Consider the following 27,800-nt stretch of genomic DNA (forward strand, 5'->3'; position numbering starts at 1 on the left):
CTTCCAAGCACATATTGGTACATCATTAATTGATGTAAAAGAGGGACACTGCAATAGCCACAATTATTGGACATTCCCAATTATTTTCATTTCTTTCCTTTAGGAAGACAAACAAAGTGTTTAAAGAAAGATGTTCCCAAAATACTTACATTTTACTTGCCCCAAAATTACATTAAAAACAATCATTCTTGCCCTGGCCGGTTTGGCTCAGTGGTTAGAGTGTCAGCCAGCTGAGCAAAGAATCATGGGTTTGATTCCCGGTCAAGGGCAGGTACCTCAGTTGCAGGTTCAATCCCCGGCCTCTGTCAGGATGCGGGTGGGAGGCAATCAATCGATGTGTCTCTCTCAAATTGATGTCTGTCTCTGTCTCTGTCTCTGCGCCCCCCCCCCCGCCCCCCGCCATCCATTCCACTCTCTTTAAAAAAAATTAATGGGAAAAATATCCTCATTCCTCAAGTGAGGGTGACAAAAAATTTTTTAATCTTTTTTCTGACAAACATTTAATGCCTACTATGTAACAGACACAGTTCAAGGTGCTGGAGCTAGAACCTTGAATGGTGGGTAAGACAGCCCAGGGTCCCTAGTCTCAAGATGTTTACACTCTGAAGGACAAAGGTACAATAAGCAGACAGATCTCAGCGAGTGATGAGTGCAGTGAAGGCTGGCAAGATAATAACATGGTCAGGAAAATGCTCTCTGAGGAGGAAACATCTGAGCCACAACCTGCATGATAAGCAGCAGCCCCAGTGCAGCAAAGTTCCTACAGTGAAACAATATATCCCATACAACTCATGTACATAGGACTGAACCTCCCGGAGAGGCTAAAATACATCTTTCCCCTTCACACTGACTTAATCCATCAGTGTTAGATGTGCCTCAGCCGTTGGCTCAGAAAAAAATAACTGAGGCCCTGACCGGTGTGGCTCAGTGGATAGAGCGTCGGCCTGCAGACTGAAGGGTCCCAGGTTCGATTCCGGTCAAGGGCATGTACCTGGGTTGCAGGCACATTCCCAGTAGGGGGTGTGCAGGAGGCAGCTGATCGACGTTTCTCTCTCATCAATGTTTCTAACTCTTTACCCCTCTCCCTTCCTCTCTGTAAAAAAATCAATAAAATATATATTTTTTAAAATAACTGAGAATAAATAACCACTACAAAGCACAAAAGAGAGTGAAACGCTAGTGAATCTAGAAGAATGTTGATGCTATAAATGTATGCACTTGGATTCAGGAATCAAGGGAAAGACAGTCCAAGGCTGCCCAGTGGTAACCTGGCTGCTGCACCTGACAAGGCTACCGGGCAGGTACCTGGCTGAGAAGCTGGGAGAGAGCAGCCCCCCAGAGCTGCAGGGAACAGAATGTCTTCAAGAGGGCTGAACCAGGAAAAGGGCCTGGGAGCGCGCCAAGCAGGTCCTTCCTTCCTGCGGGGATGCCAAGGTCTTTCCATGACGCAGCCTCCAGCTCCTCCTGCCTCCCTCCCTGTCTCCTCCCCTCCCCCCCCTCCCCCATCCCCATGCTGTGCATTAAGTATTAGATGCCCGTCCCCATTCGGAAAGCCAGCAAATCATGATCAAATATATGAAAGACAGAAATAAGGTCTTACTTTAGACACAACTTCAGTTTTCAGAAGTTAAAGAAATTATGCAAAATAAACAAGTTCCAGAATAAACAGAAAAAAAAAATTTTGACAGGGATAATTTAGAAAACAGCACTGTGTCCAGAAATCAGAAACTGTCTTCTGTGGATTTGTTTTATTTTATTTTGTTTTATGCTCCTACTCTGATAAGTATTTTCTGCACTAAAAAGACAATGCAGATTTTAAGTCGACCTTGGCTTAAATCTAATTCACTTTCTTATTTAACATCTTTTTCATAAGAGAGGGATAATAGTTACTCATAGTTTTCCTCCGAAGCTTTACTGGGGTATAATTGTCACACAATAACATGCACATTCTTAAAAGGGAACGTATTTGATGAGCTTGGACGTACGTATATAACTGTGAAATGATCTCCACAATCAAAACAATGGATACTTCCATTTCCTCAGAAGTTTCCTTATGCCTCCTTTGTAATCCAGCCGACCCTCACCCCCATCCTCCCATTCCCAGACAACCATCAATGTGCTTCCTGCCACTACCCACTAGTTCTCACTTCCTGGAATTTTGCATAAATACAGTGCATACTCCTTTTTGTCTGGCTTCTTTCACTCAGTATAATTATTTTGAGATTCGTCAGTATTGCTGCAGGTATATTAATAGTTCGTCACTTTCTACTAATCAGTATTAGGACGCACGATTTGTTTAAACATTCAACTGTTCGCTAATATTTGAGTTGTACCCGGTTTGGGGGCTACTGCAAATAAAGCTGCTATAAACATTCATGTGCATGTCTTTATATAAATGCTGTAATTTCTCTTGGCAAATGCTTAAGAGCAGCTGGGTCATATGGTAGGTGTATGCGTAACATTTTAAGAAACTGCCGCCCTGATCGGTTTAGCTCGGTGGATAGAGCATCGGCCTGCGGACTGAAAGGTCCCAGGTTCGATTCTGGCCAAGGGCATGTACCTTGCTTGTGGGCACATCCCCAGTAGGGAGGTGTGCAAGAGGCAGCTGATCGATGTTTCTAACTCTCTATCCCTCTCTCTTCCTCTCTGTAAAAAATCAATAAAATATATTAAAAAAAAAAAAGAAAGTGCCAAACCATTTTTCAACATGACTGTACCATTTTATATTTCTCACAGCGGATATGAAAGTTCTAGTTGCTCCACTCCCTCACCAACACTTCGATGGCCAGTCTTTTTAATTTTAGCTTTTACAATGGCTTTTGGTTTTAATTTGCTTTTCCTTGACAACTAACGATTTTGAGTATCTTTTAATGTACTATTTGTCAATGATGGTCCTATTCAAATCTTTGTACAATTGGGTATTTTTCTCATTTTTTATTGAGTTATGAGTTCTCCTATATACTGGTGTTACAACTCCTTATCTGATTAACATGTAAATATTTTCTCCCAGTCTATGGCTTGTGTTTTCATTTTCTAAGTGGCTTTTGAAAAGCAAACCTTCTTTATTTTGATAAAGTCCAATTGATTTGATTTTTAATAGATCATTTTAAATATGATCTATACAGAAGATCATACAAATCTCCTTTTTTATCCTGTTAATATAAAGAATTGCACGAATTGATTTTTATATGTAAATCAGTCTTGCTATCCCGGTTAGGTCATGGTGTACTACCCATTTGCTATATTGTTGAATTTGACTTGCTAAGATTTAAGAATTTTTTATCTATGTCCACAAGGGACAGTGTCTATAGAGATATATATATAAAATCAGGTTTTGGTATAAGGGTAATGTTTCATGGTTTCATGGAATGAGTTGGGGATGTGGTTCCTTCTATTTTCTGAAACAGTTTGTGTCAAGTTGGCAACAGTTCTTCCTTAGATGTATGATAGAATTCACCAGTAAAGCCTACAAGGACCTTAAATTTGCATGTGGAAGGTTTTCAACTATAAATTTAATTACCTTAATAGACAAAGTCATTCAAGTTATTTGAGTGAGTTTGGGTAGTTTATATCTTTTTAAGGAATTTGTTCATTTCCTCTAAATTGCAGCATTTACTGGCCTATAATTGTTCAAAATACTTTTTTAACATCTGTAGGATCTATAGTGATGTTCTCTCATGCCTAATATTGGTAATTTGTGTCTTCTCTTTTTTCTTTTCTCTTGATCATTCTGCTTGATGTTCATCAATTGTATTAATTTTTTTTTTCAAAGAACCAGCTTTTTGTTTCATTGATTTTCTCTATTGTTTCCGTTTTCTACTTTACTGACTTCTGCTATCTTTACAATTTCCTTCTTTCTGTTTACTTTGGGTTCAATTTGCTCTTCTTTTCTAGTTTCAGGTGGAAACTTCGGTCTTTTGAGAACCTTTCGAATTAAAGTGTTTAATACTGTGAATTTCTGCTTAAGAACTTCTTTAGCTATATCCCCATCTCCTTAGGTTTTATCTAGATTTTAAAAAGACTGTCAGTCACTGTGTTTGCTATTAAGAATATACCACATAAAACATTATCTCATCAAGCTTGAAGGTAATATCAACAAAACTGATACTAAAATCAATTTAAATTATCTCCTTGATATTCAGAAAGTACACAGTAAGTCAGAAAGCATAACAACTCTTGTTTACGCTAAGGATAAAGGTTTCTTCTGTTTTCATCTGTTCACATACTCTAGCAAAAACTAAGTTGCTAGGTTTTTTTAAAGTAACAATTTATAATTCCAATTGCAGCATAACTTTATTGTGGAGTAAATTTGATTATTCCATTTTTAACTGTCCAAATAAACTACATATTTCAATTTAATATAGTAAAGATAAATAAGTATTTTTGCAGTTCTAAACTTCAAAACCACCTTTAGAACTTTATATAATCTTTTTTTAAAGCATGCATAATATTGCCACTTTCCTAAGATTATTTTTCTTAAAAAATATGAAAAAAAGGAAAAACTCTAACCATTCTATCTATGCTATCATCAAAGTTGGTTCAAAATACCCAGAACTTAAAAAAATCTCTGCCCCCTAATTAAATATAAATGCATGACAAACCACTGGTTTCAAGGTCAGTTAAATGCTGACCTGCCCTACCAAACACTCATGTTTTCCAAAACACCACCAGTGGGTTATATTAAACATCTAAGCATAATTAAGTATATTTGTAATTAATTAATTGTAGACATGGACATTTAATTGACATTTGAATCTTTGTTCACCCGGTGGGCCAATAAGCAGTTCTGCACACCTACACCTTGTCAGGTAACCTAAGATTCCTACACTTATGCTTCCTCTAATTCTCTTCTTTTGGTCTACATTTAGGTTCTCAGCCTCAACTGCACATTCGAATTACCCGGGAAGCATAGAAGTACTGATGCTGGGGTCCTACCGGCAGAGGCGCTTATCTAGAGTATTTAAAAGTAGGGAGTTTTAAAAGCTCCCCAAGTGATTGAAATGTGCAGACTAAGAGTAAGAGCGACCAGTCTACCTCCCTATGGGAAGACATGCCTCTAACTGGCCATTGGCCAGTCTGCACCACCATCCTTCACAGCCTACTTCCTCTAGGCAGAGGTCTACCCAGCCTAACTCCTCATCAGCCACTCAACTATTCCATCTGGAGTCCTAGGCTTAGCTCTATTTCCTATCCAGAAACTCCCAGGATAAAATGTCAATCTCTGACTGTATTTCAGCCATTCCTCTCCAGGGCACTTTTTAATTCCATAAAGTTTGGCTGAAGGAAAATTCACTCAATATAATTTGATGACAGGGTTAAACAGTCATTATGAGTGTTTTGTTTTACTTCTATTTAAAAGAAAGGGATAGCTCCACAAGCCCTTCGTAATTTTAGAGAATCTACAACAAAATGATCAGTTCCTTAAAGTGTAAAATAAATATCTAAATAAGTCTTCATTGTTATTCATCCGATTCTACCACTTGTTAATTTCAAACAGATTTTCAATACTGCTTCACCTTCTAGGTTCAGAACTGACGTCCTCCATAACTTAACCATTAGACTCCTGAGGGTCTTCACACAGCTTGCTCCATTTTGCCCCATGAGGCAGACCACTTCATTATAATTACCATCTCATCGAGCAAAAGTGGGAAGGATAACAATTGCACCACAAAGACAGCACGAGGCTTAAGAAGCAAAAGCATGTTAGCGCTGTGGAGAGTGCCCTAGAAAATTTAATTTATTTACAGCACACGTGCTGCTTCATGGGAACTATGTGAAAAGCAGAGGCAAGTGGGAGTTGCAGGTAGCTGCGGGTCAGTACGCAGAAATGCCAGCAGGTGTGGCGGGATCCACACACTCCAAAGGGCTCCCGCGGCTCTCTCCCCAACAGCAGAAACGCACACTGCAGGACTCACACCTTTCAGATCCAGACTGAACTAGTGGCGTTACTTGCACCTGTAAATCTCATCTCCTTGGAAAACTGCTAAACAATAAAACTTTGCCCAAGTGCAGCCCCAGGTCCTGCGATCCCCGCCAGTGCGGGTTGTGCATCTCTGGGATAGAATGGACCGGCATGCTGAAACACGTGTGCACGGCTGGGCGGCTGAGCCAACACGTATCCATAAACACTATGAATAATACTTGCGAGAATGTATGGCTTTCTCCTAAGAAACGTTTAAAGTACTTTAGCCAAATCAAGTCCTTTTCATCTCACACTTTCCTTTCCTTTCCTGCGTCTTAACCGCGTGCGGGGAGTTGGGGCGCCTCACCAGAAGTCTGGACAGATGGTGGGTGACCGTCCCCGCCCTGACATCCCGTTAGCCCAAGCTGCCATCCCCAAAGGGGACCGTATCCAGACCCGCTTCCTGGAGACACACCTGCGCCCTCACACACCCACCGCGGGCGCGTCACCAGCTGGGCAAGGACCAAAGTCTGGAGGGAATTCCCACCTCCGCGGAGCTGGCGGGGGTGGGGGGGGAGGACGATGGGAAAGCGGGACCCCCGCGAGTTTTGACAGATGGAGGGGGTTGAGGAGGTCAAGTGGACACAGCCCGGAGGGGTCACAAGCGACTCACCCAGCCCTCGAAGGTGTCCGAGGCGCCGGCGGTGCGCAGCAGCTCGTGGAACTGCAGGGTGCAGTTGGCCACGAAGTGGTCGTAGCCCAGGGGCGTCTCGTGGAAGACGGCCAGCTCCAGGTGGCCGCCGTCGGTGACATTGGCGCAGAACTCCTCGTTGTACGTGGGCTTGTTGGTCTTCTGCTTGGTGCTGGTCTGGCCCACGCGCACCTGGTCCACGCTCACGGTCAGGTAGGGATCCAGCAGCTGGTAGCCCTTCTTGAAGAGCGAGTGGCGCAGGGACCAGCGGGTGGGCTGCAGCCCCACGGCCTCGCCGATGCGGACCCTCAAGTAGCCATTGAACTTCATGGTGTCGGACGACATGCCGGCGCCGCTGCCCCGGCCCCGGGGGGCCGCCCTGGCTCGCGGCGGGGGAGCCTGGAGCCCCTGCTCAGGCCAGTCCTCGCGGCAGCGGTAGGAGTGGCGGCAGCTCCTGGGGAACGCAGCGCCCGAGTCCCCCTCGCCCGGCCATTCTGTCTTTCCCGCGGGACCCTCCCCTCCCCTCCCTCCCGGCCTCTCTCCCTCGCGAGGTGGAAAGGAGGGGAGCCCGGCGCTGAGCTGGCCGCGGGCCGGGGGAGCCCGACCGTCCGCCTCGAGCGCGCGGCGCTTCCCGGGGTCTCGCACGGGACTCGCCCCTTCTCCGGAGCCGGGAGGCTCCTCTCCCCGGAGAGCCAGAGCGACCCGTCCGGTGAGCTCCAGCCCCAGCGTCTCTTGCCCCCGCCTCCTCTCGCTCCTGCTCCGGCTCCTGCCCCCGCCTCCGCGGGCTCACGCTCTCCCCCACTCGGCGAGCTGCAAACCAGGAAGCAGCTGCCGCCGCATCCCCGGCTGGAGCCTCTCGGCGCCGGGCTCCAAGTTCACCGAAACCCGCCGGCTCCCGCGCCTTTCGAACTCCGGGGGCGTGGCGCGCGCCCCGCCTGCCCAGCCGCGGACCCGAGGCCCGGCACGCACCGCCCGGAGCCCCGCGCCCGACCGCCCGCGCGCCCCGCCTGCGCGCTCCCTGCCTGCCGCGCGGAGTCCGCGGGTGCGAGCCGGCGGGAGGCCGCCCAGGTGCAGGCCGAAAAGGGAAGAGCTCTCAGCCTAGCGAGCCAACACCTGAGGCGCGGGAGACAGGCTCCGGTCGGGCTGGAAGGCGGGGAGGAGGAGGAGAAGGAGGAGGAACCAGGGAACCCGAGCGGCGAGGTCGCCCGCGCCCTCCCTCCCACCCTGAAAGGTGGGCTGGTGACTCTGCCTGGCCATCTGGGAGAGGCCCTGGCCGGAGGAGGGCACCCGGCGGGGAGGTTCCTTTTCCTAATCTTTACGGGGATGGCTCATCCCGGTTCAACTCGGGGCCCATCCTGTTTGTGCGCCTTTCCTGCAGAGAGTAATTACACGGGTTTTTTTTTTTAAAAAAAAAAACAACAAAAAAAAAACAGGGCAGTAGTAATGAGGGAAATCCTGTCCGCCTCCTTCCTCGAGAGGTGTGTCTTGTTGCACAAAGAGCAGGAAAGGTTGGTTCTTAAGACAGCCGTGGCCGAGATGTAATAAGGCTCTTCCTCTGCCTGCGGTTTCTGTTCACCGGGCCCTGCCTGGCAAAGGCAGAAGGCGTGCACACGCGCGCCGTCCCTGGCACGGGGGCACCAAAGAAGTCGCCTCTTCAAGGAACACCCTGGGTTGTTGGTGTGTTTTCGAGTCAGAGTGCTTCGTCCCACGCGTGGCACCAGCAGTATTTTGTCTACTCGCCTCTATGACAAATCTTTCTCCCTGAGGACCAGCCACAACCAAATGAGTCTCTCATGAAGCCTAGGATGCTAAATTACATTCTGTCTGGCTATTCAGGTCCCCTTGGGAGCTGATTGTTCTTCTAGCACCCTTTCCCCGGTGCCCTGTTGGGACTCTCAAACCCAGGGGGTTCTCACAATTTCAAGCCAGTGATTAGAGGCGCACTCTAGGATGAAAACAAGAACAATGGGCTGGTGGGGGAGGGCCTGTCTTAAAACACCAAGACATCCTTAAGAGAACAGGGCAGGGCTGCAGCACATCACCCTAATGACACCTTAGCTTAGGCAGGGTTTGTAAAGCAAGCTCCCAAACATCCAGGGAGCTCCTGGGTGGCTCTTGTGCTCCAAGGGAAGAGGTCAAGGAGACCACGTGGGTCAACTCTGTCACCATCTCCTCCATAGAGCAGGACTGTAGCTTTAAGAACCACTGAAAGAAGACTGTCCCCAAATGGTGGACAGCTACACAGGTGCCCTGGGGTTGGGATGTGAAGGACATGGGCCATCTTTGCCCTATCAGCACCAGCCACAGGCGGGCAGTGGTGACAGAGCAAGGAGCTGGATAGTCCTGGTGCCTGTGCTCCTGGGGCTTACAGTCCCACCAGGAGGAAAAACAGTAAGCAGATGACACATGTGGAGGGGCAGTGAAGGAAAAGCCTCTGGTGTGATGGGACAGTGGGTCCTGGAGGGGGTGGTTAGGAAAGGGCTCCCAGAGAAGCACAGAAGGTTCAGCTTATCCAGGAGTCCTGAGGAAAGGGGCAGTTTGACCTGTTTGGGGAACAGGGAGGACTCCATGTGGCTGGAGCCCAGAAAGGTAAGGGGAGAGTGGTTGAAACCAGCCTGACGAGGTGGGTCAGCGTCCAAGACCGACCTCACTGGTAAGTCATGGGGAGTCTTCAGACATTCACTATGGGCAACAGAAAGTCTGTGAAGGCTGTTAGGCAGGGCCAGGACAGGACAAGATTTGTATTTTAAAATCTCTCTCTAGGGCTGTGTGAAAAAAATGGATTGGAAGGAGCAAGCATGGGTGTGGGGAGACCAGTTAGGAGGCTGTTGCCCAAGTCCAGAGGACAGAAGATGGTACTGGGACTTAGGTGGTGGTGATGGAGATGGAGATAAGTATATGCATGTAAGAAGTGTTTAGGAAGTAGAATTGACAGGTCCTGGTGAATGACTATATGAAAGGAATGAGGAAGAGGAAAGCATCGAGGAAGACTTACAGGAATCCAGCTTGAGAAACTGTGTGGATTGGAGAGCCATTAGTCATTAGGACACACTGGAGGAGGGGCAGATTTGTGGAGGGAGATGAAACATTCAGCAAGCATGTCAAGTTTGAACATCTCTAATGCATTTAAGTGGGAATCTGAAGTGGGCCAATGACTATGGCTGTGAAGCTGAGAGGTGCGTTCTGAGCTAAAGATAATACATTGAGGAGCCATCAGTATGTAGATAGCAATGGGAGCTAGAACAGTGGATGAGACCTCTGTTACAGGAAAAGACAGGGAGCGAGTGGAGCATGAGAGAAGAAGGGGCCTCTGGAAGAGCTCTGCAGAAACTCGAACATTTGCAGATGGAGGAGACATAGGCAAGGGGATTGAGAAGGAGCAGCCAGGGAGTTGGGAGAAAACCCAGGAGGATGGGGTGTCCATGTATTCTGGAAACCAACCAAGCAGGAAGGAATTAGTCAGCTAGGTCAAATGATGCTGAGAGATTAAGGAAACAAGGACTGAAGAAGGCCATAGGGAGATGGCAGTGGACAGGTCCTTGGTCATCTTTGAGCTGTTTTGGTAGAGGGCTGGGGGATGAAGCCCATTTGGAGTAGGTTAAGGTAAAAAATAAGAAAGTGGAGAGAGCAGACAATCTTTCAAGAGACTTGGCGCCCTGGCTGGTTTTCCTCAGTGGATAGAGCATCAGCCTGCAGACCAAAGGACCCCTGGTTTGATTCCAGTCAAGGGCTTGTACCTTGGTTGCAGGCTCCTCCCCAGCCCGGGCCCTGATCAGGGCTCCTGCAGGAGGCAGCCAATCCATGTGTTGCTCTCACATGGATGCTTCTCTGTTTTTCCCTCTCTCTTCCATCCTCTCTAAAAATCAATGGAAAAATACCCTCGAGGGTGAGGATTAACAAAAACAAACAAACAATAAATAAATACAGGTGATTAAATGGTGTTGTGTATGTGTGTGCGTGTGTGCGTGTGTGTGTGTGTGTTTTAAGAGATTTGGCTAGACTGGGGAGAAAGATGTAATCCCTAGATGGAGGCCATTGTAGTATGGGTGAGCAATACAAGAGAGGAGAGCGGTCAGACTGTTCTGAGACTTTAGGAGGGAATGCCAGCCAAGGCACAGGTGAAGAAGTGGGCCTTAGTTTAAAAAGAAGCATCTATGACTGTGGTCCTCAGCCCGCTGTCCAAAGTTGCCTCCATTCAACCAAGGCAGGTGGTCACCAGCAGCTACAACTTCAGATTTCCAGCTTCAGGTCCCAGTAGAATGAAGATTTTCTCTATCAGCATCCTTAAATCAATCTGGGGGAAGATTCTGATCTTCTCCAGCCTATATCGTGTGTCATTCAGTGGCTCCTGGGGGACACTAGGCAGGTAGTAGACAGCACACGGTTCAAGGTCCCTTTAGGAGGGGACAGTCTGCCAACAAACCTCACCTGTGTTACAGCTTTTATTCAGAGCTGGTCCTAATTTTTAAGGAAGGCAGGGGAGCAAGAAGTCCCTTCTCTATATACATCCCATCCTGCTGCTTACTAGCAGCTTGTATGTAATGCAATATAGCAACTTGCATACTTGAATTGCCTGTTTCAAAATCTGTAGCATAGGTCCTTTTGTAGACTAGAGGTTACTTTTTTTTCCTTATCACTATTACTGTTTCTTGTCTTAGTTACACCATTACTTTGGACTTCTCCACATACGATTCCTAGTACAAATTCTAAATGCTTTTCTGATTGGCTGCCTAATTGATGGAATCACTGCTATTTTTCTCATTTCTTAAGGAACATTTCACATAATCCCTGTTCCACTTTAAAACAGAGTTAGAGAATTTAGAACGGACACAGCCAGGTCAAAAATTAGCCCGTGTTACTATGAAATGGCACCGGCCATAGCAGGCATTTGACATCATACATCGGAAGCTTCAGAGTAAGAAAGCAGTTCTTTGCCTGAAAAGGTCCAGTGATGGTGACATGACTAAGTAAATTACAGAATAGCAACTCAATGGAATAGTACAGGATTGTGAAATGACGGATGGCAAACAACATTAAAAAAAAAACACAATAATAACATTTTAGAAATCTAGAATAAGATATATAAATATGCTATGCAGTACATAAAATATGTATACCAAAGGATAAAGATTGGAATGCAACACAGGTAAATAAAAGTAGTTCTTAGAGTGGTGGACTTACACACAGATAATAAACATGCTATCTAAAAGGGCTGAGAAGAGAAAATAATTCACACAAATCATGTGACACATTACCAAGTACCTGCTACATGTCAGCTGTTGCCTTGGCTGTCATTATCTTTAATGGAGCACCTGCCACATTGTAACAAGGCACTTGACTAATTTCATTTGATCCTCAGGAGAATCATTGAGGTAAGTATTATAATCTCTACTTTACAAATAAGGACACCAAGGGTGAGAAATATTAAGTGAATTGGATCACATAATGAATACATGGTAGAGCTGAGATTTGACCCATTTTTCAAATGCCTGAGCCCACCCCAGAGTGATTCTAATGCATAGCAGGATTGCAAACTACTGCTGCACGCTGAGAACAAGGAGGAAGATCGAGATTCCCAGCCAGCAGGAGAGAATGGGAGGCACCCTAGGAGGTACGACTGTTCCTTATCTAATTTTGAATGTGCAGAGGGACATATTATGGTAAGTGTAGAAAGGTACATGTAAAAAAATAAAGGGTACATTAATGTGGCAAAAGTAAGCCACCATGTCCTACTTACAGGTTTTCCAAAAAGAACAGGAAAAGCTAAGATATTTCACAAATATATTAACATTTCTCAGAATGGAAGGAAGACATAGTCTCATATTGAAAAGGACACTTGGGCAGAATGAGTGAAAAAAGGCCCATGTCTAGACACATCATTGTGATGTTTCTGAACACGCAGAAAAAAGGAAGATTTTCAATGACTTGGAGAAAGAAATGAGGCAAAGTTGGGGGGTGGGAGGAATGTGAGATGAGTCAGAATAGTAAGGTCTTCAGTGAGCCAAAAGCTCCCAACACACCAGTCGGTATATCAATGCGAACAGCTCATAATGAGAGAGGGAAAGAGGGAAAGGGAATCTGAAAGCAAGAATCTTAACAGGGCAGAGAGAGTGGATGGGTAGAGCTTCTCTCCCTTCCTAGGGCTTCTCCAAAAAAGGGGGCCTTAAATTACTATTTGTCTCAACAGCCCGCTTAAATAAGACTCCAGGGGTTGAGATGAGAACAGAGGAGGCAGCATAGAAGTGATACCCCCACAAAACACAGTCACGTTGGTAATGCTTTGTACTGACGACTGCCCAGGCATGGCCCAGTGATCAAGAGCAACGACTCCATAAAACATTTCTGCCATTGTTTTCTAACAGGAAAATCGAGTGACATTAAGTATTTTATGTGTGTAAAGAGAACAAACACAAATCTCTACTGTGACTGTTTTATTTGGGGCATAACTCATCTACTTGAATCAACCCATATTAGAGTTTTTCATTGGAATCTTTTCCATTACCTAAGTGTCTTTCTTAGAAGTGATGTGAAGACCTGGAAAACCTCACAGACATTCTATTAAGGAACAGATTCATAAATGTCTTTAGCTGAATTACAGTTCTGTGTATTAAAAAAAAAAGACATACCTTACATACAGTAAAAGATAAGGTAAATAGTTTAGGAAGGCAAAGTCATGTTGCCTTTAGCCATCTAAACATGTCTCTGTGTCCACTTCTGTAGTAACAGGTTAATGTAGCTTGTCACCAAATGAGGCAAAATATCTTTTCAAACTAAAATAGTTTATAATTCCTTAGTTCTGAATGCAGAACTTACTATAACTCATTTTTAATATTTTTCTTGGCATTTTAAAATAATAATAGAAACAAGTGAATAGGGTTTAAATATAGTCACAATTTTCTCTATATCTATTATTAATATAGCTAATGGTCAGGTTGTCCCATTAATTTTTGTCATTTGGTTCTAGTTCAATGAGTGATTATTGACTACAAGTAGCACCTGAGTTAGCAGATTTTATGGCTTGTGTAAGAAATCTGTGAGAGGAAAAATGATTATTTTGGTCTAATAGCGTCTCTCTCACAACCTTTACTGGCTTTTCTCCACCTCTTGTTGATGGCCTTCTCTGATTCATTCCATGACCAATCAATTCGATAATTCCATTCTGGTCACTGAGCATCATACACAGACTTTTTAAAGTCCTCTTGAATTGTCTTTAGGTCATTTGTAAAACCCTCTACACCAGTGGTTCTCAACCTTGGCTGCACATTAGTATCACCTGGGAATCTTTTTAAAATCCTGATTTCTGGGCCTCATCCTCCGGAAATTCTGTTTCTTTGTTATGGGGTGGGGCCACAACATTAGTAACAAAGAAACAGAGTTTCCGGAGGATGAGGCCCAGAAATCAGGATTTTAAAAAGAATCCCAGGTGATTCTAATGTGCAGCCAAGGCTGAGAACCACTGCTCTACACATTCTTTCAGCCTTTGAATTGAACAGTTTTGTAAGTGATAAAATGTAAGACATAAAATGGTCTTCGTCCATTCAAATGATCTTTTTTCCTTTTTTAAAATTATATTGATTGAGGTGACATTGGTTAATATGATCATATAGGTTTCAGGTGTGGGTTTCTATGTTACAAGATCCGTATGTTGCACTGTGTGCCCACCACCCAATCAAATGATCTTAGTATTAAGAGCTCTCGGGCCTTCTAGGCTATGCTTTTTCACAACTGTACACAGGGTGGGGAGGGGCAAGGGAGCTTCAGTTTAAATATTTTACCAGGTTGTAGCCATAAACTATTGACTATAGTAGCCATTACAGATTTTCACAGCATACTGTTAGTGAAAAAGCAGGCTATCAATCTATAATTCAGCAGGATCCTGTTGGGTCTAAAATGTGCATGTGTACATTGTGCACATGTACAAATGTGGAAATATGTATGCATAAATGTGAACAGTAGTTATCACAGGTCATAGATTACAGTGCAGAGTCTGGCTAGTGTTAGAGGTTGAAAATGGGACTCTGGAGCCAGAGTCCACACAAGCCTGTCTCTACCTCCACCCAAATCCTAGCTCCCAAGCTGTGTGACATCAGGCTCTACTCTTTCTTCCCTTACTTTGCCTCGGTTTTCTCATCTGTAGATTGGGTTACTATGGGTTTTATAGAAGTGATTTGTAAAGTACTTGGAACAGTGCCTTGCACGCTATAAGCAATTTACAAATGTTTATTATTATGGGTGGCTTTTTCTTCTTTTCATTTATTGATACTTTGTGATTTTTCTTTCTGCAATGAAATATTTAGCAATTTAATAAAAGTTTCTTAGCCAAAGACCACCAAATCACAGATAAGGTTGACTTTAACCCTTTCAAATTGTAATCATTTCCCGTTGTCTTTCTGGTGAAACTTGAACGTTTTCTGATTCTTGGAAATGAAAAAGCAGTTTTGTGTCTGTTGTCAAGAGCTTATAGTTCATAATGAGGAAGCATAAAAAAAAGACCTTTGTCCTTGAAATCCCAGTAATAAAATGTTACATTTTCACATCAACCCCAACCATCTTTCTCATGCAAGGAGAAAAATTTAACTTTCTACAGAACTGATCAAGACATATTCCTACCTTAAAACCCCCCAAAGTCCTTCCTCTTCTCCTTATTTAGAACTCTGAATTGAGAAATTAGTTTTGAACATGGAAAGTTACCAAGTGTTTGTTCTAGATTCTGTATTAGAGGAGCACAGTAGGTAAATCGAGGCATTGCTTATTTTCCATACTAATTTAAAAAGTTCCACTATTCAGTCAACATAATTTTAGCTCTAGAAGCCAAGTGATAAACGGGCAATTCAGACCTTCCGACCGGGACCTTTGGAGTAGAGTGGGAAGTTGGAAGGCCCAGGAATTGGAGTTGTTTTGGACAAAGTTGAACAAGCCTGGGTGATTGCCCTGCACTCAGGTTTAAGAACCTCAGGCATAAGAAACAGTAGTGTAGTAGGCAGTTTGCTAGGCATGTGCAGAGCAGGAATGATGGGCAGGGGCAGAGGGTCACCAGGGCAGAGAGTCCCGGGTGCTTAGCAACAGGCAAAACTACAAGCCCTTGCACGACCCTTAAGCATCAATCTCTGGAGATGACATTTAGGCCTCAGCTGTGTTTCAGTTCTAGGCCCAGAAAAGCAGCAAAACTAGGTGGAGCAATGCCATGGCTGACATCAGGGCCAGCTGCAATGACTGATGACGCCCTTCCCTGGTGCCGAACAGCCAGTGGAGACCAAGACCCTGGAAAGCTGATGAATCCTATTGGATCCTCCCCTTACCAGGGGTGGGCAAACTTTTTGACTCGAAGGCCACAATGGGTTCTTAAACTGGACCGGAGGGCCGGAACAAAAGCATGGATGGGGTGTTTGTGTGAACTAATATAAATTCAAAGTAAACATCATTACATACAAGGGTACGGTCTTTTTATTTTAGTTTTATTCATTTCAAACAGCCGGATCCAGCCCGCGGGCCGTAGTTTGCCCACGGCTGCCTTAGACCTTCAGATAGAAGCTGTGAAGCTCTCTCTATGGAGCATGCAGGCACCTTTTCCTACCCTCTTATCTCTCTCTCTCTCCACCCTCCCCTCCCTAAGCTCCAAGCTTCTTTTGCTGTACCTTATTTCCTGAGCCCATTTCTTCTACAGCTCACTTCTACCTCTGTGACTTTCTAAATAAACTTTCTGTTAGAATTTGAGTCATGGCTCTGAATTCTTCTCTTAGCCAGAACTCAGGGGCTGAGGTTGTTGAATCGAGGATAACTCCTGGTGCTGCTTTTCTGCCACAACAATAGCATTCAAAGACTTGGGTTTGCTTCCTTCAAAACTGCTAGAAGACCTCAGTCAAGTCATACAGTTGCACAGAATTAAAGAGAAACCAACTTTAAAGCCCATTGTAAAATCTTACAGCATTTTATAAATGCTATCTGCTATCTGCTCTGCCTCACACTGGGACTCATCCCTTCCCTTCCCCCTACCTCATCCTGTGCCTCACACTCTATGCCAGTGGTTCTCGACCTTCCTAAAGCCGCGACCCTTTAATACAGTTCCTCAAGTTGTGGTGACCCCCAATTTCATTGTTACAAATTGAACATAATTAAAGCATAGTGATTCATCACAAAAACAATATGTAATTATATACGTGTTTTCCGATGGTCTTAGGCGACCCACAGGTTGAGAACTGCTGCTCTATGCCATGTGTCTTTTGGGAACTGGTGCCCAAGACCTGACACCCACGTTAGAGACCCTCTCAATCAGAGGCAGAGTTTTGACACATTCTCTTAATTCGAGTACAACCACTCACATTGAGATTCTAACTGTGAAGGAAAACTTGAAAAAATACCACCAATAACAAGAAAACAAAAGAGAGATCTGATGAGTATAACAAATAGAAGGGGATAAAATAAGCCCATGGGCTAAATGGGTGTGGAAATACAAACACCACATACAGTACTAAGATGAAACTTGGGCTTGATACAGGAGAAAGGAAGCCGGCAAAGGAATTTTACACATTTCCCTGAGTTACTCATTTTTTTTAAAGACTCTGAACAACTGAAATCAGGAAACACCTGTGCTTGTTAACATTAGTTAGGAAATGACTTTAAAAACTTGGACTCAGTTTGAGATAACTGATGGCAGGCAGCGATATCATTCCAGCGTCTATATTTCCATGTAAATACACAAGCTGTTTCTCTTAGTTTGCATCCATTTTTCTAATAGCAATGGGAAACGCAATGCATTATGTTTATGGGGTAACGTATATTTTTTGTTTTAAAATTACCTGGCATTTAGCCGCATGCTGTGTTTTGTTCCCATTTATAATTATTCAATGATTGCTATAACTGCTCAGAAATATGGCCTTCATTCCTTTGAGATGAAAATAAATGTATGGGATGAACATTTAAAGATGAAAGATAAAAACACAGCCTTGTAACGTGAAGGTGGGTCAGAAAGTAAAAATTAAAATACAGAAAGGGGAGAGGGGATATATGGAATACATTTAACAATATAGATTTTAAAAATAATCAAATAAAATACAGAAAGGATGGGCCCTTTGATTGGAAGATGTGCTAGAGAACTCTAGACAAAACTTTTATTTTACAGGCAAGGAGTCAGCACCATAAGTTGAGCATTTCCCAGGGGGTTTTTGCACTCCCTGGTCTTCAAAATGTGGGCCAGAGCTCCGCAGAGCAGGTTCTAGTCTCAAGTAAACTACTGACTCAATATGTCTTATCTCTAATCGATACATATAAACAGCAGTATCATTTATATTGCTTTGATATGTTTTGTTAAACAATAAAGTAGAACACATAAATTACATGATTTATATCAGCTTTCTTAGAAATACAATGTCAGGGAAATTTGTTTTTGGAATTTTCCTTTGATGTTCCAGTTAAATTATAACCAGTGAAAATAAGTTATTTTTATTGTTTTAAAGAAAATTACAAGTTAAATTTTGTGCCAGTGAACAATAAGGTTTGCACAGATTGTGTTATTGTCTTCTAGTTTTATTGTATCCCACTTTTTAAAACAGGAGGAAATTGCCCTAGCCGGTATGACTCAGTTGGTTGAGCGTTGTTCCATACACCAAAAGGTCCCTGGTTCGATTCCTGGTCAGGGAACATGCCCAGGTTGTGGGCTCAATCCCCAGGAGGGACATGCAGGGAGCAGCTGATCCATGTCTCATATTGAATTTTCTCTCTCTCCCTTCCTCTCTCTCTAAAATCAATTTTAAAATATTTTATAAAAAAATAAAACAGAAGGATATTAGAATACATTTTGTTCTGCCCAAATTTTGTTTTAAACTCTTAAAAAATATCTTCTCAATAAACACTGTAAGGAGTCTTACATATATTGATGTTAACTATTAAGCACTGTGATTTAGAAATGTTAATTATAATTCAAATGAACGTCAACAAATACCGATTATTGAGGATAGTTTAAGAATACGCAATACTCATTAAGAACAGTACTGAGATATAGGTAAAACAAAGATCTTTCAATAAAAAAGAAAAGTGATTTTTTAAAAAATTTAGTACTTTATTAAGGTATACACAATACACCAAAACATATATAAAAGGATGTCTGCTTCTGGTCATACAGAGTGACTGGTACTGGATGTGTCTTCCCATGGAAAATAGTTACACGTATCTGAGGTAACTGATTTCAGGCATTTGACAATAAACATTGTAGGACTGTGTTTCCGTTAACACAAGAGAGCTCCATGTCGTTTCAGCTTTCTCCTTCGGGACACCAATTGGACTACAAGGAAGTGGAATCCAAGGGAATACGGAAGTCCTGCTGAGCTAAAGAGGTACACATAAAGCTTAGACTGGCTGTGGTCCCTGGGATTTTTAAGGTAGGGTATTGGAAAGGAAGGAACTGTGCAGAGAAGGGGACAAAGAAGACTTCATGAGTGGTCCCCTACAGCCCATGTACAGGATGCGATTTCAGTGAGGTCTAGCAGAGAATGGCTGCTATATGTAAGAGAGCTGGCCAAGATACCATAGCTGTGCAGTGCTGGAAACACATTAATATTGGCCTGACCACAGTGGAGAGGCCTTCTTACGCAGTTCATGCATTCAACTGACACTCCAAAGAATCCACACCTTAGGGGTAAGTACCGTGCCACAGAGAAAGGATCATAACTCAGGACTAATGATGAAACTGAAAAAACTGCTCTAACAAATAATAAAACAAAGCCTAACAAGATGGAGAGGACTTTCCAATAATTTAACAACTTTATAAAGGAAACCTCAACACCCTTTAAAGAAAGATAAGCCAGACTCTCTATAACTTCCTTATAACAACACTAAACAATACTTTTTAAAATATTAAACTTGTGAAGAAGCATGATCTGTTATCATGAAAAGGAACAGTCAATAGAGGCAGAATCCAAGAAGACCCAAATGTTGGAATTAGCACCCCAGGTCCTTAAAACAGCTACTATAAATAATTTAAGGATGCACAGGAAAAGATGAATATATTGAGTAAACAGATGAGGAGTATCTGCAAAGAAAGAAACAAAATAGATATGTTAGAAATAAAAATTAAATATTTAAAGTCACATATATATTTGGAGTCCTTATAGGAGAGAAGACAGAATGGGGTAGAACACTGATGAGGATGTGATGTCCAATATACACAGTGTGGCAAAAGTGGGTTTACAGGTGTTTGCATGGAAAATAATACAGTAATTAATAAATTAGAATAAAAGATCCCTGGCTGGGTAGCTCAGTTGGTTAGAGCACCATCCTGATATGACAGGGTTGTGGGTTTGATCCCCAGACAGGGCACATACAAGAATCAACACATAATGCTTAAGTAAGTGGAAGAGCCCTGGCCGGTGTAGCTCAGTTGGTGAGAGCATTGCTCTGTACACCAAAAGGTAGCCAGTTCAATGACCTGTCAGGGGACATGCCTAAGTGCATATGGGAGACAATAAATCAGTGACTCCCAAATCAGGTGAAAACCTTATCCCGTCTTAACCACCCTTCGCCTCATGATTTTTGGAAGCAGGACAATCTGTTCCTTCTCTAAACACTATCGGGGAATAGCTGATGAGGACATTGTCTCTGCCTGGAAGGAGTGCAAAGTCTAGTGAAGAGGGGCTGGAACCATTTCAACCTGACACACGTGCTGATTGAGGTATGTGCAAAGTGTCATGGCGGTCGTTGATGGGCGAGACTAGCTCCTGCCTGGATGAGCTGGGAAGACAACTGACTGGGGTTATAGAGAATGAATAGAAGTGAGCTGTGTACTCCTGGTCTTCATTCACTCACTCATTCATTCATTCATTCAAAAGATATTTATGGAGGGCCTACTACATGTTAAGCACTGGATGGTGGAAATATAATGGAGCGTAAGATATATCTGTTTATTATAGTCTGCAGGGTAGACTAACATAATTATTGCAAAGTATGATAAGGGCTCTGGTAAGCAGGGGAGCCCAGCCTATTTGGAAAAGCAGTCGGAGGGGTCCCTTCCCAGAACCAGTGACATCTAGACTGAATTTAGTAGGAATTATCCAGGTGATGGGGGTGGAGAGAAAGAATTGCAAGCAGAGGAACACTGTGCAGCAGCCAGAGGCTGAAGAAAGCACAGTTGATCTGACGTGCTAAAAGGCATGTCTGAGGACAAAGGACAGATCTTGAGGCAGAAGAGAGAAAGATTAGAAGGGGCCAGGCCTTAAGGAGTTTGGATCTCTTCTGAGAGATATTAGAGGCCATTGAGAGTTTGAAGCAGGAGCCAAACAGGAAGAGATTTATACAAAGATCAGTCTGGCTATATTGCAACAACAACAACAACAACAAAAAAAGGTCAGAAGGGACCAAGAGTAGGTGAAAGTTGACTGATCATCATCCAAATGAGATGATCCAACCCATGACCAAGATAATGGCTGAGGGAATGTAAGGACTGGCAGACTAAGCAATAGATTGGATGGGGTGGGAGTGGGGGAGGGGTGGCGGTGAATGAGAGCAAGAGAAGGTAGAACCTGATTCAGATCTCTTCAGTGGGTCACAAATGAAGGTGGCATTGCTCCAGAGAGAGCACAGGTTTGGAGTTGGGCATGGGAGTTTCATTTCAGATGTATTAAGTTTAAGACATGCAAGTAGCAGAAGTAGAGACACGGGCTGAAGATACAGACTAGGAAACATCAACTCCAAAAAGTTAACTAGAGTCCTGGGCACAGGCGAGACTGACCGCTCAGGGAGGTTGTGGAAGGAGAGGACAAGAGGCCTCTGGCAGAACCAGAGTGACTGGGATGTGGGACAGGCTGCAGATACGGAGACAGAGGACTGTCAGTATAGCAGGGGCCGTGGCCTGGATTGATAAAGTCTGGGGATGAAACTGCAGGAACACTCTCCATTAGCTGGTTAACAATGATTAATAAAGCTAGCTTCTGGGATTGATCCCTAAGAGAGCCAATTAATTTTATTCTTTTCCAGAGTGAAGGCTGGCATTTCCAATAATTGTACATGAATTTGCATCCTATGTAGTAAATGCTTTCAGTGATAAGAACCATGAAATGAAAGAGGATAGCTACACTGACACAAGTTCGTCAATATTATTAGAAAATCAGTAGCACGATGCTCTGAGGGGAAGTAAAGAGTTATATTATCTCACTTGACTCAGGAGCCCCGCTCTCAAATCTAAGTCTGAGATGCATTATTCTTATGTCACATAGGAATATTTTATTTGTGCGAGGAATGTTTCACATGTAACTGTGGGGTTATGTTCTGGATTTCTGTTTAATAAGTGCTAGTACTGAAAAATTTTACGTGAAAAATAAAACATTTCTATTCTCATTGAAGAATGTGACAATTTTTATTTAATATGTTTTTATTGATTCCAGAGAGAGAAAGGGAGAGGGGGAAAGAGAGAGAAACATCAATGATAAGAGAATCATCAATCAACTGACTGCCTCCTGCACACCCCTTACCAGGCATTGAGTTTGCAACCTGGGCATGTGCCCTGATCTGGAATTGAACCGGTGACTTCTTGGTTCCTGGGTCAACACTCAACCACTGCCACAATGGCCAGGCCAAAGGTGACAGTTTTTACTAACGAGTGTTACTACAGTACTTGGCACAGCCTGGCATTAGTATTTCACATGCTTTTCATATTTGAAATGCACAGTGCCATCTAATGGCCACAAGCCATAAACTGAGAGCAAGAAAAAGGACCAGAACTGAAATATGACGACTACTACTACTAATGATAATGATAATGATAAAAGTAAAATCCAATAAATTTCAAGTTTCAAAATTTACTCAACTGGCCATGCATAGAACAATTTTATCTTTTCCCTAATCATTATATGATTACAAATGATCATATTGCATAGATAACTATAGATCACATTTTAAATTTATGACAAAACTGTAACCATACATTATGTACATTTTGTAAAAATTTTACATATCATTAGAAACATCTTGGACGAAACAATATATTCACCTAGGATAATTCTATTCTTCTTCTTTAAAAAAGGAAAATTAGGGGGATCGATAGACAGACTTTACCCTGACTTCTGCAAAGCTAATGCATGACCAGTGCTTTGCACAGAAAGTAATTCTTCTAAACACTCTCTCAAGACCAGGAACATTACAGGACTACTATATGAATCTTGGACTCAAGAGAAGGAAAGTGAAGCTGCCATTCATGGGTTCCCTTTTGGAAAGTTATAGTCCATGGCATGACCCTTCCACAGCCATCCCTGGGATCAAAGGAATTTTCCATTGTTCCCACATGCCACTCACTCTGAGGGCATAAGTGGGACAAGGAAGTGAGGAACACAGTTGTGTACCATCTTAGTCAATCTCCACCAGGAGCAGCTAAGCTTGCAACTTCAAGGATGATGCCTCAAAGACTTACACTTGGGTGTAGAGTTCCCAAGTCAAATGAGTCACCTTGCCTTCCAGCACAGTGGCCTTTCCAAGTCTACATCTCTTTGATCTTAGCCCTTCTGAGGTGGTTTGAACCATCTGCTGTAGAAATTGATGACTCCCCATAAGAAATGCTTTTAAAATATCCTGCTCTAATTTAAAAGGAATTTTTTAAAGTATGCTCTTTCATTCTTCCCTCATCAAGTAGAATGTTAAAATGACCAAAAACTCCATATTATGATGTGCAAAACTGATATTTTACTGACTGGTCTTTCCCACCTGCCTTTAAGTTCTTTGGGGAATGAAGAGAGCATGTTGCTTTATGCTCAATGCCAATGCTTTTTTAAATTAAGTTCCAGCTTTTCCAGAAAGCAGGGGAGATTTCAGTAATGCAAAAGCCACAAAAAGGAAGCAAAGAGTTTAAACAGAAGTTATTTATTGAGGGTTTATTACTTTACAGGGAGATCATTAAAACAATATTTTCACAAATTGGCAGCAACATCAACACTAAGCCATTACTTTCTTTGCTTTCTTCCTGGTCTCAGATAAGAACCTAAAATGTGTTAAAAAGGGAGAAGAAGAAAGAGGCGTGATGAGGAATGAATGACTTGTGGATGAGGGTGAGGTCCCTGGGCTAGACACTATGGAGACCAACATATCATTTGTTGGGGCACTGGACTTGGTAGCTTGTGTACTTTACTCAATTTAAGCCTCACCACCATCCATCAAGATATGTGTTAATATCCCATTCTGAAGCTTAGAAAAATAATCGTTTTTGAAGCTTAGGTTCATTGCCTAAGCTCCTACAGCTAGAGAGAGGCAGACGAGTTGGGTATATTCACAGCTAATTAATTGGCTCAGTCCTCTGGCTGGTCCAGAGACTGGCAACAGGAGCATCATCTGGTGATTCTCCCAGGGGAGGTGTTTTTAAAACCTCTTCCAATAATTCTGTTCAGCATGGCTATCTGAAAACCATTTTATCAAACCTAGAGAAAGGTCGTTAGAGATACTCCACAGGACTATCTTTAATCTTTCTCCTTATTCCTTTTGAATTTTTTAAATGTAAAAATCTTTGTTGTTTCCCCTATTATTAAATCAATCCATGCTTATTAAATAATTTTTCAGAAGATATACACAAGCATTAAAAAGAAAATGAAGCCCTAACTGTTTGGCTCAGTGGATAGAGCGTCAGCCTGCGAACTCAAGGGTCCCAGGCTCGATTCCGGTCAAGGACATGTACCTTGTTTGCAGGCACATCCCCAGTGTGGGGTGTGCAGGAGGCAGCTGATCGATGTTTCTCTCTCATCGATATTTCTAACTCTCTATCCCTCTCCCTTCCTCTCTGTGAAAAATCAATAAAATATATTTTTTAAAAAGAGAAAATGAAAAACTGCTAGTAGCCTGGTCACTCGGAACTAAACCCTGACTTTTGGGGGGCCCCTCTTTCCAGGACCTGTTCCGGGTTTATAGGTACCCACATATATTTTAACAACATGAGACCCAGAAGTGCATAATGCTCAATGCTTCCTTTCAGTTTTCAATGCACTATGGACATCTTCCCATGATAACAAACAGGTCTGTAACAGCACATTGAATACTCATCTTATATCCCATCAGATAAATCTACCACCTAGCCAACAAGTAAATGTTTGGTCAAATCTGGTCAACATTTTTATTAGTGACTTGGATGAAGGGGTATCGTGATCAAATATTTGGATGACACAAAGCTCGGAGAGAGGGCTAATATACCAGATTTAAAGAATCAGAACGTAAGTCTTAATGAATGAAAATTGTGACCCTCAATTAATATAAAACTTGATAAATATATAACTTCAAACAGTGTCTGTCTAGTGTCTCTTTATCAAAACCTCATGTTTCTGCAAGTGGGGAGCATACTGACTCTGAGACGGGGCAAAGGTAGGGCAGGCAAAGTGTCCACCTCAGTCAGGCACCAGCAATGCGCAGAGAGATGAGTGGTGCAACATAAGCAATGAGAATTGTAAATGGGCACCTAGCAACATGTAAAATGTAAAACTCAATATAAATGCGTCCTTACCTCGGAAGAGCCTGGTCATTCACTCTATTACCAGGCAGGTTCTGCAGGGGGTTCCCTGGTGTGATTTCCTGGGAGAGGGCCTGACGTTCAGATCCTGGGGGCTGCCTGGAAGGCCGACTCTCCACAGCTTGCAGCCGGGGGCTGACTGCTCTGAGTCTGCAGACTGGGACCTGGCAAGACTCTCTCCTATCATTTAGTACATATTTGAAATCGAGCTAAATAACACTGTTGGAGTTTTTGCCCATAGATCACTATAATAGAGAGCTCTAACCTTAGCTAATTTCTATGCAAAAATAAACAAACAAGAAAACAACCACCACTTATCTTTAGGTATTTTGATTTGGTCTCCTTGTTAAGTGTACAGGCTGGGCTGGGAGAACTCTGCCATTTACTGTTGGGAATGAGATGTCCTGGCCATCGGATGTAAGGACAGCCAGAGATGGGCTGTATGAGCCTTCGGAAGGGCATAATGGGGTGTCTTGCCCTCACTTCTGGATGGAAGATCTGGGACCAACCTTTGCAAGCCTGGTCTTTGTTGCTGTCATCCTCGCTCCCCACCAGGCTTTGGGGCCCGAGATGCTGTCCCTGCCTGAGACGAGGTAAAAAGGGCCTATGGGTGGCCAGATGCTTCAGCTTTCGGCCCCAGCTGGCAGGCCCTCCGTGGAGGTGACGTTCTACCAGTCCATGCAGCTGTGGCCAATCAGGAATTTTAGGGTTTTGCCCCAACAGATTTCCAGTGCCAACTTGGGAGGTTAATAAAGATGAGTTTACATTTGATAAATTTTGCAACTTCCCACTTTCACTCCCCAATCATCTGTAAGTGAATACATAGGGGTCCTTATACATAAATGCTCTTCCTGCAGAGCTCTTTGAGCTATCATGTGGGTTTGTGACTAGATAGGCAAGGCCCTTGTTGGTGGTATTTCAATGAGAAATGTCTCGGTGTTGATTGGGCAGAGTTTAGTCCATCACTTTTTCCCTAAGGATAGTCATTTACTCTCCTCCTGACTTACTAGGTGGTCTACCTAAGGTGTCTATCACTTTCCTGCTTGATAAACTGTAGGTTCTGGGACTCTCGGGCACAGTTATTCCCCCACTGATCATTATTAAACTCTTTGTCAACTTTGTGGAGCAATCTGATAAGAAAACCCCAAGAGTTTTAGCCACTTTCATTGATCTTTCCATAATCATTGACTCTGAGGACTGAAATCAGTTCTAGGCTGAGATGCGCAGGTTCAGGGCTGATTTCCCAGGTCCATTCCCACCCTCAGCCACAAGCCTTATCAAAAACCTGCACTTAATCCCACTGTTTCCAAGTCAGGAATTACAGCCCACCTGTGGTTCAGATACAGGGTTTACTACAATTACAAGGCGTAGAAAGATGGCCTTTCTCTGGTACATCAATGCCATCATTTTACTTATTTATTTTTTATTTTGTGTGTTTTTAATGCCATAGTTTTGATATCAAGAACCAGAAGGGCATTCATAGACATCTGACCTACTTATTGGTTGTTCTATATTCAAAACCATCAACTTCCTAGAGTTACAGATTTTAGATTTTTAAACTTATGTATACCCTGCTGGAACAAAAAAGCTAGGTGTTCTATGAGTGATTTACTGTGATTTGTTTATGGATTAAATGGGTGTTTGGTTATAAGAGATTAAATTTTTTTCAAGCTAAAATTCATTGAGGTTGTACTTTGTGTATCATCTTGTTAGATCAAACACCCAATTCTTTCTGAAGGTGAATCTGAGCACTGATGGCCCTCTCTTCGCCCTCCTCCAAGTGTGTGCAGCCGCCTTCTGTCCACCGTATGTCCTTATCAGGTACCTCAGATTTAATAAGAAGTTGTCAATCTCTCCCTAGCTTGCTTATTATTAAAACATATGGCTCTGAGTTTAACCGGCAACATAGAAGCTCTGCGCTCTAGGGACTTAGCTGGACGTTTAAACTTGGAACTCACTATTTCTCTTTAACTGCTGAAAACTTTGGAAGGCGAGCAATATTTGTGTAAGATTACTTAAGGTATAGCATTGCACCCATTCTTTATTTTTAATATATTTTATTGATTTTTTACAGAGAGGAAGGGAGAGGGATAGAGAGTTAGAAATATCGATGTGAGAGAAACATCGATCAGGCACCTCCTGCACACTCCCTACTGGGGATGTGCCCGCAACCAAGGTACATGCCCTTGACCAGAATCGAACTTGGGACCCTTGAGTCCGCAGGCTGATGCTCTATCCACTGAACCAACCTGGTTAGGGCTGCACCCATTCTTTTAGGTCAGCAGTTTTCAAACTTCTTTTTTTAACCACAGAATCCCTGTGCAAAACATGATATTCTTAGAAACCTAAGGTCACAGAATGGGATGCTGGGAAGGGATGGGGAGCTTGAAGTCCCACCATTTATGTTACCCAAACCCCCACGCAGAACACACCTTGAAAACCACTGCTAGATCTCCTAATCTAACATCTCTCCATAGACCAGCCGTGGGCAAACTACGGCCTGCAGGCCAGATCCGGCCCGTTTGAAAGGAATAAAACTAAAAAAAAAAAAGACCGTACCCTTTTATGTAATGATGTTTACTTTGAATTTATATTAGTTCACACAAACACTCCATCCATGCTTTTGTTCCGGCCCTCCGGTCCAGTTTAAGAACCCATCGTGGCCCTCGAGTCAAAAAGTTTGCCCACCCCTGCCATAGACCATAGGGCAGAGAGCCGAGTGGCACAGCCAGGCTGGGTCA

At 43.1% G+C, this 27,800-nt stretch overlaps 1 protein-coding gene across 1 annotated transcript in view; it reads right to left on the reverse strand.

Annotated features, from left to right (window-relative positions):
• PRKCH (protein kinase C eta) overlaps positions 1-7,355 on the reverse strand; it is a 221,217-nt gene extending 213,862 nt beyond the window's left edge. The window contains exon 1 of the mRNA XM_081090391.1: positions 6,576-7,355. Coding sequence (XP_080946517.1) covers positions 6,576-6,938 — 363 coding nt within the window. The 5' untranslated portion in view covers positions 6,939-7,355. The remainder of the gene's footprint in view (positions 1-6,575) is intronic.
• Positions 7,356-27,800: the final 20,445 nt, after the last annotated feature.

This window comes from Myotis nattereri (genome assembly GCF_964212035.1).
Source record: "Myotis nattereri genome assembly, chromosome: 1".
Classification (NCBI taxonomy): domain Eukaryota; kingdom Metazoa; phylum Chordata; class Mammalia; order Chiroptera; family Vespertilionidae; genus Myotis; species Myotis nattereri.